The 14638-nt window shown below is 40.5% G+C and overlaps 2 protein-coding genes across 5 annotated transcripts in view; one reads left to right on the forward strand and one right to left on the reverse strand.

The window, feature by feature from the left end:
- Positions 1-7445, reverse strand: part of MTBP (MDM2 binding protein) — a 34777-nt gene extending 27332 nt beyond the window's left edge. The window contains exons 1-7 of the mRNA XM_075141239.1: positions 7341-7445; positions 6803-6883; positions 5694-5767; positions 5424-5569; positions 4874-4932; positions 3852-3996; positions 176-293 (exon numbers count right to left, since the gene is read on the reverse strand). Coding sequence (XP_074997340.1) covers positions 176-293; positions 3852-3996; positions 4874-4932; positions 5424-5569; positions 5694-5767; positions 6803-6883; positions 7341-7416 — 699 coding nt within the window. The 5' untranslated portion in view covers positions 7417-7445. The remainder of the gene's footprint in view (positions 1-175; positions 294-3851; positions 3997-4873; positions 4933-5423; positions 5570-5693; positions 5768-6802; positions 6884-7340) is intronic.
- A 54-nt stretch (positions 7446-7499) lies between these two features.
- The window catches only part of MRPL13 (mitochondrial ribosomal protein L13), a 36502-nt gene continuing 29363 nt past the window's right edge, over positions 7500-14638 (forward strand). For 2 of the 4 annotated variants that reach the window (XR_012672271.1, XR_012672272.1), the window contains exons 1-3: positions 7500-7599; positions 8282-8405; positions 13294-13387. Coding sequence is in view for 2 of the 4 variants with exons in the window: in XM_075141235.1 (XP_074997336.1) it covers positions 7573-7599; positions 8282-8405; positions 13294-13387 (245 nt within the window). In the remaining 2 variants the exon portion in view is untranslated. The remainder of the gene's footprint in view (positions 7600-8281; positions 8406-13293; positions 13388-14638) is intronic. The other 2 variants (XM_075141235.1, XM_075141234.1) reach the window with 1 other exon arrangement.

Consider the following 14638-nt stretch of genomic DNA (forward strand, 5'->3'; position numbering starts at 1 on the left):
TGCTAAAAAGCCAGTTGTTCCCCAACCCACCCAGATACGTTGCACGTTACCTCTTTGAACTACATTGTCAAAACCAAATTTGGCTTAAAGCATAAAATGCACTGTACAATACGTGCTTTAAATGATGTACACAGATGCTTTCAAAAATAACCATAGCTGAAAAAAGTTATTTTACCTTTCTTTCCCATATCTGAATCTTTCCTCTCCAAAGTTCTTTTAAATCAATAATATTCATGTCATTATCTGAAGATACAATGTCTGCTGATAGATAGTCTGCAATCTTTTGCCAGCTACTGTAAAAATAAGGAATAATTAATCTTACTGAATTTAGTATTACAAATTAACATGCAGTGCAATTTGACTGAATTTACCTATTAACTCTTAGCACTGAATAGTCTGGGTATGTTAACAGACATATATAGCTTTATATTCCACAAAGTACAAGATACTATAGAATTTCTCGTTCAGGCTCTGTAAAGGAAGTTACTCATATTCTCCATGAACGTGACAGCAAAGAACTTTGTCAGACATCAAATAACACCGGCAATGGCAAGCTGCAGGCATACCATAGTAAGGTTGGGTGCTAGAAGCTGGAGCAAAGCCAGGTAGCCATCACTGGGGCTATCACTGGCCCATCTAGATGGTTTGTAGTTAGCTTGTAAGTAGACGTATGACTGCAGCACAAGTATTACCCAAATTCAACAACATGGCAGAGAGAGAACAGCCAGTATCTGTGGGTCCTACTGGCAGTCTGTCTTCTAAGAGAAATCAGTACCATCAACAGAACAGGAAGAATAAGTGAGAGAACTTTCATCAAACTGTATACCCAAATCTTCAAGGAGGAAGTCTTAAAGGCGCAGGAGCGGGCTGTCCCCATGTGCCATAAGAAGAACGGGCGGGGAAGACGACCAGCCTGGCTGAATGGGGAGCTCTGGCTGGGACTCAGGAAAAAAAGGAGAGTTTATCACTTTTGGAAGAAGGGGCAGGCAACTCAAGAAGAGTACAGGGATCTCGTTAGGTCGTGCAGAGAGGAAATTGGAAAGGCAAAAGCCCAGCTAGAACGCAACCTGGCCACTGTCGTGAGAGACAACAAAACATGTTTTTACAAATATATTAATGACAAAAAGAGAGCCAAGGAGAATCTCCATCCTTTATTGGATGCAGGGGGGAACATTGCCACTGAGGTCGAGGATAAGGCTGAGGCACCTAATGCCTTCTTTGCCTCAGTCAAACCAGTTATCCTCAGGTTATTCAGCCCCCTGAGCTGCAAGACACGGACAGCGAGCAGGATAAACCCCCCATAATCCAAGAGGAAGAAGTTAATGACCTGCTATGCCACCTGGACGCTCACAAGTCTATGGGGCCGGATGGGATCCACCCAAGGGTACTGAGGGAGCTAGCGGAGGAGCTTGCCAAGCCGCTCTCCATCATTTATCAGCAGTCCTGGTTAACTGGAGAGGTCCCGCACGACTGGAGGCTTGCCAATGTGACGCCCATCTACAAGAAGGGCCAGAAGGAGGATCCGGGGAACTACAGGCTGGTCAGCCTGACCTCGGTGCCGGGCAAGATTATGGAGCGGTTAATCTTGAGGGCGCTCACGAGCCATGTCCGGGACAAACAGGGGATCAGGCCCAGCCAGCACGGGTTCATGAAAGGCAGGTCCTGCTTGACCAACCTGATCTCCTTCTATGACCAGGTGACCTGCCTAGTGGATGAGGGAAAGGCTGTGGATGTGGTCTACCTGGACTTCACTAAAGCCTTTGACACTGTCTCCCACGGCATTCTCCTAGAGAAGCTGGTGGCTCACGACTTAGACAGGTGCACTCTTCGCTGGGTAAAAAACTGGCTGGACGGCCGAGCCCAGAGAGTTGTGGTGAACGGAGTTAAATCCAGTTGGCGGCTGGTCACAAGTGGTGTTCCCCAGGGCTCAGGACTGGGGCCGGTCCTGTTCAATATCTTCATCAATGATCTGGACGAGGGGATCGAGTGCTCCCTCAGTAAGTTTGCAGATGACACCAAGTTGGGCGGGAGCGTTGATCTGCTCGAGGGTAGGAAGGCTCTGCAGAGGGACCTGGACAGGCTGGATCCATGGGCCGAGGCCAACTGCAGGAGGTTCAACAAGGCCAAGTGCCGGGTCCTGCACTTGGGTCACAACAACCCCAGGCAACGCTACAGGCTTGGGGAAGAGTGGCTGGAAAGATGCCCAGAGGAAAAGGACCTGGGATGCTGAACATGAGCTGGCAGTGTGCTCAGGTGTCCAAGAAGGCCAACGGCATCCTGGCCTGTATCAGAACTAGTGCGGCCAGCAGAACTAGGGAAGAGATAGTTCCCCTGTACTCGGCACTGGTGAGGCCGCACCTCAAATCCTGTGTTCAGTTTTGGGCCCCTCACTACAAGAAGGACATGGAGGTGTTGGAGCGTGTCCAGAGAAGGGCAACGAAGCTGGTGAAGGGCCTGGAGCACAAGTCTTATGAGGAGCGGCTGAGGGAACTGGGGTTGTTTAGCCTGGAGAAGAGGAGGCTGAGGGGAGACCTCATCGCGCTCTACAACTACCTGAAAGGAGGTTGTAGTGAGGTGGGGGTTGGTCTCTTCTCCCAAGTAACTAGCAATAAGACAAGAGGAAATGGCCTCAAGTTGCGCCAGGGGAGGTTTAGATTGGATAGTAGGAAAAATTTCTTCACTGAAAGAGTGGTCAGGCCTTGGAACAGGCTGCCCAGGGAAGTGGTAGACTCACCATCCCTGGAGGTATTTAAAAGACGTGTAGATGAGGCGCTTAGGGACATGGTTTAGTGGGCACGGTGGTGTTGAGTTGATGGTTGGACTCGATGATCTTAGAGGTCTTTTCCAACCTTAATGATTCTATGCAATGGCCTCATTTTATATAAAAGGCAACAGAAAAATTTATTCAGTCAAAAGCTGGCTGCACAGGAAGATATCAATGAGCACTGAGATCAAGTGCTCACGGAAGTCACTGCAATAAGTTTATCTTCCTCCGTATACCTTAGGAAGTACTATATAGTGGGTATATTGCTTATGCTTCTATTCAAGGACTAAGCATTCAACTTCTTAATTTTAAACAGTCTTATTCATTTAGGATTAAGCTTAACCACACATTCTATGAAGCAAACTTGAATCCTTTGGGTGTGGAAGGGAGGGGAAATGGAGGAGACCTTGCCAAGTTATTCAATATCCACACAATAATTTACTGCACGGGAAAAAAAAAACAAACCACTTATATTGGTTTATATTGAGACATATCATGGCCCACTTATGTCAATTAGAGGAGGACAGTAAGGAAACTACTTAATTTCAAATTGAATTGATAGTTTCAGTGTTAAGACTCTTCAGAAGCATACAGGAAGTAATTGAGCATTTGTACTCCATTTTCAACAGGGACAAATCAGACACAATTTTTTTCCTCCCTGAAATGTAATACCAAAGGTAATATAAAATTTGAAGTAAAAGCAGCAGAGTTATGTATTCATTTTACAAAAGCTGGAAAACAACAATCAATAGAAGTTATTACGTAGCATAGTACAACTTCAAAGCATCGTATGCACACTGAAGCCACTAGTGATGGAAAGGAAAGACAAAGTATTTTACCTTCTGCTCTCATAGAAACAGAAACTTCAGAGGACTTGCTTTTTTGCCTGCCCCTCTGGTTAGGGCATGTATTTACAATAAATCAGCATGAGTAATTCCTCTCCTCAAACAATAATAGAAGACAAATCTATGTATTTTCAAAATATACATGTAAAGTACTCAAGATGCTGTTTTTATTTTAAACCACTGACATATACTAACACAAAACTCGAGCGACCTTGTTTATAGACTTAAAATAAATGGCATACCCTTTAGAGTCATTTGCTGCAATAGTGATTTGCGCAGAGTGCCATTCTCTCAGGTGTTTCAGAGCACCAATAGCAGGTAAGCAGTCTTTTAACTTGGGTCCATCTCGTTCAACAGCCTGCAGTATTACATCAACCATTGCTCTGCCTATAAAAAGTTACATATGACTCAAAGTACCATTATTCAGTAAATGATTCCGTCATTTAAAGATAGAAAAGTATGATTATCACCTACTGCACTAAAATGGGCTTAAAGATCAACTTCAAATAACTTCAGCAAGATTTAAAACTCTTTTCATGCATCTTAGCTCACCTCTCCCTGCTCTTCTTAGATTAACAGAAAATAAAGTATTTTGCCATTCGCTCAGTTACAGCGGTTCTACACCTTTCTCCTCTCTCACTCAGCACTGTACTTGACAGATCAGACTTGTCTCCAGTACAGCTACGCTATGTCATTTTCCTCCTTTTAACACCTCTAAACTGCTATTTCTCATTCTTTCCGCATTCAGTTCCTTTGCTATCCCAAATCAACTACTGCAACATTACGTAACCCTAACATGCAAAGTGATATGCGTCTCCAGTTTACAAAAACTGAATCCAATAGTTCTGATCTATTCCTCCACAGCTCCTTGGCTCCCACCCACATGCAATCAGCTGGCAAAACAGCTTCCATTTTTTTCATAAAAACTTCCTGTGGTTGCATGTTGCGTTTCGTATTGCTTACTGTCTATTACTACCTTGGTGCCATTTCAGATGGAAAAATCAATTATAAAAAGAGCTACCTTAAACTCTACTGAAATACAGCCTTCCAAAGAAACAAGCAGCAAACTACTCTGTAAGCTGATTTGCAATGCCAATCGTGTTCAAGTTTCTTAAACTACTTGCAAGAGCTGCATACAAGTTAATTCAACTAACAAACTAACATGCTCTGAATTTTTCCATTTGACTATGATTTTACCAGCTGAGTTTTTAGAGTAACAACTAACAAGAAACTCAAATGAGATGGCTTTTTTAATAGAGATTACCTGGGGCAGGCAGTTTATCAGCTAACTGATGCAGACTTTCTGCAGCTTCATCATAGATACTGAAAATGAAGAGCAACATGGTTGGAAACAAAATATAAACAAAGTCATTTAGAAACAAAAAGTTGCAACTAATGACTACTACCTGATATAAGTATCTTATATCTTTAAAATTCTGCGCAAACATACCTAGGTAATGAGATATACTTATCTCCCCTTTTACTGATGCAGAAGTAGGCTAAATGACTTCAAAACAATCTGCAGTAAAACTGGAAGTAGGATTCAAGATGGATTAGCAAGAAACTTATTTTTGTATGTATAACCGTCAGCTGTTAGGAAACTGTTCAGTTATTCTATAAAAATCACCTGTAGCTAAAAAAGTTAAAGCTATGTTAAACAAAATAGAACTATTTTCAGTAGTAGTAGGGCATTGTTCATAGTTAACTGTTGCTTTGGCAATAACTTTTACTTCTTAAATTTTCTTGATTCCCTTGGGTTATTACTGTTAAATGTCAGATCACTATACTTTCAATAAAAATAATAATATGCATACTCAGTCATAGACAGTGACTCTCGACTGTTATTGTCATCTTCCTCAAAATTTTGTATGGCTCCCAGGCATTCGTCAATACTTGTTTGGATAGAGTCTTCATTATCCTGTGTGTCAAAATTTATTTCCTCCCAGTCAGAACTGCAGAACTAATCGAGCAAAAAGAACTAATTAAGCAAAAAGAATTTTGAACATCACAGTTTTAACTTGCACTAGAGACAGGCAGACAGTTGAGGAACTTATATTGGGGGGGGGGGGAGGGAAAAGTCTTACCTGATAATAACCACATATAACATGACTCGCAAAATACCATTTCTTTACACCTGGAATACCAGCCACTGAACAGGCTGCAAAGAGATAAAACAATTATTTAAAATAATCAATCCACTACAATCTATTCTTCCTATTATAATGAACATCTCTGTTGAAAGACTCTACATGAGTCATTTAATGTGCCACAATGACTTGAGTTCTACTTTTCTTTGGCATCATAATTAAGTTCTAAACATATTAAAGTGTAGGTAAGTGTCTTGGCAAGTGTCTAACTATTACTGATCCTCTAACTGTTAATGAGTAAGAAAATCTTTGACCTCTTCTCCATTCTGGGCAATATTGCTCTCCATTTGCAGAAGTTGTATCATATCTAAACCAAATCACAACTTTCATAAATATGGTTTATGCAGTTCACAAAATGAGACGCTCTCTCAGCATTTCTACGCAATAAAAAGCACAGAAGTTGAAAACAGCTTAACATTCCCATCTTCACGAATTTTAACAGCTTATAGTGGTTTCCCCAGATGAATCACAATTATATGACAGCTGTAACAAGATGAGCCTTAATAACTCAACACTGTCCAAACCCAGTAAAGAACTAAGAAAGCATTTTTAACAAAAAAAACCAACCACCCCACCCCTAAAAGTACTAAAGCAGATCTTCAGAAATCTATTTTAAGATGATAAAATGATTTAATAAATATCCATGGATTAGGGTTCTGAACTGATACCCAACAAATATTGCTTCCACTGAAAAAATAAGAAGACATCATAGCAGTAATGAAAACATCAAGCTGCCCACTGACATGAGAAACTAGCCCTTTCCTACTCTTCCTTGCTAAGCTGGATTGAAATTTGTCAACCTTTCAAAACCCTTCTCTTTCATTTCTTGTGTCCAATCTATTTAATCATCTCCTAACACCTCAGCTGCTGAAATGACATCAGTTGCAGTAGGAGCAGTCCCACCTGCAAGTTTAGGCACACTGTAGAAATTGGGTTTCCTTAAGTTTCTGACTTGTTTCACCTAGATCATAAGATGTGCCTAGGCCAATTCCCTGATAAAATTTGCCTTAAATTTGCCTTACCTTACTGTACATTACTATATTTACCTGGGAATGTGCTCACATCTGCATTTATAGATGAGTTACAGCTTTCTTTCAGGAACTGATAAATGGTTGCAGCAGTCCCAGCTGAAAAAAAAAAAGTTTTTTTAAAATTACTGAATTACAGCAATCTTGCTTTCTTGCAAATACAGTATAAAGTTCAGTTCAATATTAGAAGGTTAGTTTTTAAAAACCTGTCAACTACAGACTGGTAGGAGTTTAAAAAGACAAATTTTGTAAAATTGTCTTTGAAGTACTGTACATCTCAGGAACGCTCTACCGAGTAATACAGCAGCGTCGCAGTAAAACACAAAACCCCCTCCGTTTCTGAAGGCTTAACTCATTAAAGATTTGTAGCCTGAAAAAAAAAGGTAGGGGTTTAATGAGGTAGGGATCCAGAAAAGCCTGCAGGGGCGCAGATCCTAGACCAGCGACCCTAAAGAACAGCCCTCATTAAGCAAGCTCGGATGGGCCCCGCGGCAGGCGGCTCCCTGCACAGCGCGGCCTCCAGCCCCCCCCCGGGCCCCTGCCCCCACGGCGGTACCTGCTCCGGGGCGGCCCGCTGCAGCACTCTCACCCCTGCGTTCCCCCCAGCTGAGGAGCAGGACGTAGCGATCCATGACCGGACGGGGACGGGGACGGAGCCGCCTCCGCTCCGAATGGCCCGCGCTGCCGCTCTTGCACCGCCCCTCGCAGGGCAGCGCTTCCGCTTCCCGCCGGTGCGGCGCCCAAGGGGCTCCGCTTCCCTTCCCCTCAGCCGCGGCGGGAGGGCGGCTATGGCCAGTTACACCAAGGCGGCCCAGGTGAGCGCGGCGCTTTCCCGCTCGGTGCAGGCTGTGCCGGGACGGCCGCTGTCTCCGCGGGCAGTCGGCGGCGCCGCCCCGGCGGGACCCTAGCGCAGAGAGCGGCTGTGAGAGAGGGAGCGGGCGGGCGGCGGGACGGAGGGGCAGTAGGCCCCCGAGGGGAGGGCCGGGCCGCGGCCCTGCGCTGCGGTGTTCGCTCTGGGGGGCCGGCTGGCAGGAGCCGGTAGCGGTCAGTGGTGTGTGACTTGTCTGTGAGGAACAAGGCTACCCACTGAGGGCGGCTCAGGTGATTCGTGTTCATAAAGCTGCGTTCGGGGGAGTTGTGCCCTTCACTGAGACGGAAAGAGATGTTGGGCATTAAATAGTCTACCGCGATTTTACAGTTCAATTAGCAGTAGTGGAAGCTTGCAGCAAGAGATCGTCATTGTTGAAACAAACCCCTCAGAGCTGGTAAGCTTTCAGTGTTACCGCCACATACGTTGGAAGCACATACAGCGGTGGGGGTATCGCAGTGTGTAGTGGCGTGCTCCATCCATTTAAAGGTTATTTGGAGGGAGTATTGTTGAATATTAATATTTCTTCTAGTATTTTGGAGTGTAAAAAAAGTGTTGATTTAATTAGAGAAGCTAGACTTATGTAGTGTTCTTTTACTATGTTAAGTACTACCTCTGTTTCTCTTCAGCAATGGGCTACTTTTGCCAGAGCCTGGTATCTCCTCGATGCGAAGATGCAGCCACCAGGAAAAATAGCAGCTGCGACTGTAATCAGACTTGAAGGCAGGCATAAACCTATTTATCATGCACTAAGTGAGTATTGCAGTAGATAAAAACAAGTTTACTTTTCTTCACTTGTATTTTTCTTCTGATTTCAGTTTTAAAATCAAGCCTGATATATAAGGTTACGTTTTTCAATTGTTTGTAAAGTACAAATGTCTTCGTTTTCCTTCTCATCTTTTGCCTTCATACCCCTCTACTACCTTATGTCGTTGTCTTTACCAATCCATATGAAACTCATTATGAATTCATAATTTATTTTTAGTGGCTGAATTACGGTGGGTTGTGCCTTCATTCTTTTAAAAACCTTGAAATGTGTTTCATTGCATTGATTTTAGGTGTAAAGATTTAATTCACAGTGCACGTAATGAAACACTGATGTGATTCTTGGTTAGATTTTCTGAATGCTACCTTTCAGTAGCCGCACAACACCTCAGAGTCTTGGAATAGTTCTTTATTCTGAATAAGACGCAGAGAAGTCCTGTCTTCATGAGACAACAACCACAAACTGAAACACAGGAGGTTCCCTCTGAACATCAGGAAACACTTTTTACTGTGGGGGTGACTGGAAGTGGTTGCCCAAGAGGTTGTGGAGTCTCCATCCTTGGAGATACTCAAAAGCTGGTCTTTCTTGAGCAACATGACCTCCAGAGGTCCCTTCCAACCTCAGACACTCTGTGATGATGAGGCTGGAACCTATCTGATTCTTAAATGGGAGATGTAATCATTGTTGAAAGATATCTTCTTGTTTAAATGAAAAAATCATTTTGCTTTTCTTCAAATTAGAAGATTCAGCAATAAGATCTGTGACCTTGTTCATTATTTGTAATACTGTAGTGCCTGTCTCACAGTGATAAGCATTTTATAGATAATAAAAAGGTGATCCCTCATGTTGATGGTGCAGGAAACTGCACCAAAAATTTACTCATGCAAATTTTTCAAGAGACATTACTGAAACAAAAAGAAGCATTAAACTTTGCTCATACATGTAGAGTGTACATACTAAAATTATACTTGATCTGTTTTTCATCATAGTAGGTAGTATTTGTACTGTTCTAAAGATGTTTTAAATACCAGAGTTCTGCTGTTGCAAATTATGTCTTATCCACAAGATGTCAGTGGAGACTAAGGCTGTCTGAAAAATAAAGCAGACACTGAGAGGAAATGGTTTTGGTTGTCCCGTGGGAAAGATCTTTGATACTTTTATGTCCATGAAATTATAAAATCCTGGAAAGTCATTTCAAGGATAACTTTATTTGGTCTAAAGTATTCTATAAATCAGTACCAAATGCATTACACCTGAGATTGACATTGATAGGTTACTACTACTGAGACATTTGATACTCTCTAAGAGAGCAAAGTATGCATGAATTTGTGGCTGATTACTTAACACTTCTTTTTTTTCTTTTTTTTTTTTTCTCTGAACTAACAAGAAATATTTTAGTGTCTGTGAGATAACAGTTCCTTAGACAAAATAACATTGTGGAGATTTTTTTTTGTTTTGTTTTTAATTTGGTATCCAGATACCCTTCCATAAAATCATTATTTATTTATTGTGTTGAAAAGTATCTGGAGCTGAATTTAAGCTGTGGTTAGGGAAGGAAGGAAATTTGATTTCATGTATATTTATTTTCTGTTTTAGGGATAATCTTTCATTATTCTCCAGAGTCTCATATTTTTAGGTGCTGTTAGACCATATGCCTTAAATAAAGGGGTACAGCCTTGTTCAGGAGGTTTGAATCTGGATTTTTAGGTTTCTTCTGTACCTCCTCTTCTCTCTACCCTCATCCACTTGCGTCCTATCTTTGTGAGCAGCTTCACAATACAGAACCAAAAATAGTGGGGCAGATTATTAAAAAATTGGGTGATCTGGTTCTTTATGTTGGATTGTGAGCAGGTGCAGGTGAGCCATTTCTGTTGCTTGGGTAGGATTTGCTGCTGTTCTCTGCATCCTCAAGGGAGAAGACTAGGCTGGATGGAAGCGTCCCACAAACCTGATCTGGCCCAGGTGTTACTCTAGATTGCAGTGTTAGTTTATAATACCTAAAAGAAGCAGTGAAGACTTGTCTTCTGATGAAAGATTTGGCAAGTACTTTGTCAGTCTTGGGAGCTAACAGTTGACAATATGTGCCTTTAATTACCATTTAGACCTTAATTAAAATGTAGGAGGGAAAATGCATGTACCTGAAGCATGTGTTTTTACTGTATGATAGGAATTACTGAAGTTATAAACGTACAGAGATATAAAATGGATTTACTGTGGCAGCTTAGTTTTATCTGAAGAGGCGCAATATATGCTGTATGTAACAAATTGCATATACCATAATGTAATAGAATATACTGGCCTTATTTGTGTGTATTTCTTGAGGAAAACATACTTACATACTTCATAAAAGAATAATTCGATATTATAGCATGAAAATTGTTGACACATCTGAGGGACCTGGACAAGTTCGAGAAGTGGGCCTGTGTGAATCTCATGAGGTTCAACAAGGCCAAGTGCAAGGTCCTGCACCTGGGTCAGGACAATCGCCAGTATCAATACAGGCTGGGGGATGAAGGGATGGAGAGCAGCCCTGCCGAGAAGGACTTGGGGGTACTCGTGGATGAAAAGCTGGACATGAGCCAGCAATGTGCGCTCGCAGCCCAGAAGGCCAACCATATCCTGGGCTGCATCAAAAGAAGCGTGGCCAGCAGGTTGAGGGAGGTGATTCTGCCCCTCTACTCTGCTCTGGTGAGACTCCACCTGGAGTGCTGTGTCCAGCTCTGGAGCCCTCAGTACAGGAAAGACATGGACCTGTTGGAGTGCGTCCAGAGGGCCACGAAAATTATCAGGGGGATGGAACACCTCCTCCTATGAAGAAAGGCTGAGAGAGTTGGGGTTTTTCAGCCTGGAGAAGAGAAGGCTTCGGGGAGACCTTATTGCGGCCTTTCAGTACTTAAAGGGGGCTTATAAGAAAGATGGGGACAAACTTTTTAATAGGATCTGTTGTGATTACGACAAGGGTAATGGTTTTAAACTGAAAGAAGGTAGATTTAGACTAGATATAAGGAAGAAATTTTTTACAATGAGGGTGGTGAAACACTGGAACAGGTTGCCCAGAGAGGTGGTAGATGACCCATTCCTGGAAACATTCAAGGTCAGGTTGGACGGGGCTCTGAGCAACCTGGTTGAGTTGAAGATGTCCTTGCCCACAGCAGGGGGGTTGGACTAGATGACCTTTAAAGGTCCCTTCCAACCCAAACTATTCTATGAGTCTATGAAAATAGCCTAAAGGAAGAGTTTTCTTCTGTGATATTTTTCAAAAGTAGGATGCAATTTGACTGTGTTTCTGGAGATGGTAAATATTTTAGCTTTCTTCCTATTAAGTGCAGCCATCCCTGAGGTGATGGGAACAACACTGTTAGAAGACCAGTGGAAAATAATGTATTAATTTGAAATTTCGAAGGAGACATTAGCTATCCATAAATTCAATCTACTTTAAAAAGAACAGGTTGCACTCATTATTCAGGTAGTGTGTAAGTATCCTGGTTAGTTTTTCTCCTGGCTCTTAATTGTTCGTAATTGATCTGTTGGTGTATGGAATTGTTAATTCAGTGTTTATGCAAGTGGAGAACTGTTGGCAAAAATTCCCTTAGATGAGTTTATTCTGTCATCTTCCCAACAAAAAAAAAAAAGGCACGAAGTCCAATGTCGGTTCCCTGACTGCCTTTAGACATACAGTGTTTTTAGAACTGATGTGTCAGCGGTGAAAGGCTGCATCAATGAAGATGTTTAAATTGTGTTTGTACTTTAGTTGTAGTTGAAAGTAGAGCTTTAAAAGAACACAAGGTTAAAAAAGGTAGAAAACTTAAATAGGGTGTGAAACTTGCATTGATTAATTATATTCTTCTGTAAAAAATGCATGTTCAATTTAAGTCCTTCTTAGTGTAGTTGCTTTGTTACCTACTTAAAAATGTTTTAATCAAATGAGCCTCTTCAAATACTTAAGTTGTTCTAATATGATAATGCATATGAGGATGAACTTTGGACAAATCATTTTGCAATTGATTGAATGAGTGGTTATAGCTTATACAGCTGATCAAGATGATTACTTCTGAAATGAAAAAATACATTTTTTTTGTATTTTCATGATTTTTTTGAGATAGTATGGGCTTTATTAGCACTTTATTAGTTAAGAAGATCTATTAAAGTAACTTTCTGGCAAGGTATTGGTGATAGATTATAGACTTTGCACTTAAAAAACTTTTGATATGAAAGTTGCTGATACAACACTTAACATACCTGTATGTGCTGTAATGTTCACTTCTGCTTGACTGATGAAAATGTGTGGGTTTTTTTTTTCCCAACAGAGCTGTTTCAGTTTTTTTGTGGGGCTTTTCTTCCCCCCCCCCCATCTTTTTGTTTCTTTTTTATATTTAGCCCCAGGCTGTAATTATTTAATAGAATTATTTTACATATCCAAAATACTCAGTCCTCCAGAAAACATGGTTTTTATGAGAAAACTAAAATTAAACAAATATTTAGGATCACTGTTTAGATAACCTTTTTTTATTCTGGGTTTTTTGAAATATAGGTGCATATGCAGCAGAATGTGTTGAATAAAATAATACATTTGCCTGTAAGCCAGATTTCCAGATCTTAGCTGAATAATTGCAATGGTTTAGTTATCTAGTCTGATGGTATTTTACCTACTCACCTGCCTTCTAACCTGACCGTACTAACAAAAATAGTAATTAAGGTTGGTATTTAAGTGCAGATTTGGATGGTGTGACTCAAAAAGCTCAGATCTTTAAATCTGAGCTTTATGAAATGTGTATTTATGTGCTACTACGTATGTATTGCACACTTTATAGTTGTTATTTTGGTTGATTACCCCTAGGGTTCTCTTAATGTTTTCCACTAATTTCTACTTTGTAGGTGACTGCGGAGATCATGTTGTCATAATAAATACAAGACATATTGCCTTCTCTGGTAACAAATGGGAACAGAAAGTATATTCTTCACATACTGGGTAAGCTTTATAATAAATATTCAAATGAGCTAGTGGTAAATTTAGTGTAATATTTTCTTAATAGTTAAAGTCTTTTGTCTTTTTTAGCATATTGGTTCAAAAAGGAATTCCTGCTTACATGTTTTGGTTTTTGTTTGCATGTGTTATGATGTTTAAAACAATGCAACTTTTTCTTCTTTTTTTTTTTTCTTTTCTTTCGTTTTTTTTTTTTTCCCCAGTGTATGTTGTTAGGGAAATAATCTAACTCAAAAGTAGTCAGAGCAATTGAGTCAGTTAACAGATTTGGTGAGCCAGGTTGTTTTGTGTGAACCCATGAACCCAATGATCTATTCTAATTGCTAAGCAGTAGAAGACATTCCTATTGGCACAGCACATTTAAGATACATACAGTTGCCAACTTCAATTACTTTATCCTACCAGTACCTATTTACCTAACAGTAAATATCAAGATTGATATATTATTGGATCAGAGGATGGGGAAAAAAAAAAGAAATTGGAAAAACTAGTAAGAAATTAAATGCTCTCAAGGTGTATTGATATATACAATAGTGTACAATATATTATTCTGTCAGACATAACTTGTTTACAGATGGAAGTGCAATAATCAATTACAGACAGTATGGCAATGATCTGTTTAGTCAAATGAGAACAGTTGCTCCTATTTTATACAATGACAACACTAGATAATAATCTCTAGGTGTTAAAATGTATCCAGTTGGGAGATGAATAAATGACATTGAGAAAGCTAATTTTCCTAGTACTAATGTTTCAATCCTGAAATTCCTTTGCTGAATTGCTGAGAAGTTCTTGTTCAGAGTTGATGGAAATTAATGCGCTTTTTCCCCCCCCCCTCCACACCTATGACTTCTTAAACATTTTCACTAACTTCTGTGTAAGTTAAAGCACTGGCTTAAGTACCTAAGTTGGTTTTGAGTAAGTGAAAAGAATTGTACGATTAAAATAAGTACTTAAATCTGTGCAGCTCCCTAAGTGGGCATGTTTTAATGATGTTGGGTTTATTTTCATTTCAGTTAGGTTGATTTCTAATAATGTAATTAAATCAAAATGAAACTCAGCTTTACCTGACGTCCGTGTAATTTCTTGCACCACTGCATCATTCATTTAAAGTATATGCATAAATGTGAATTAGTGCAACTCACCATATCACATAGACTTTCAAAAGGTGGATGCATTGCAGTAAAAGCCAGATTTTATTACTGTAGATATGCCAATTCAGGCTAAGGTTTATTT

Source organism: Calonectris borealis, chromosome 2, assembly GCF_964195595.1.
Source record: "Calonectris borealis chromosome 2, bCalBor7.hap1.2, whole genome shotgun sequence".
NCBI lineage: Eukaryota > Metazoa > Chordata > Aves > Procellariiformes > Procellariidae > Calonectris > Calonectris borealis.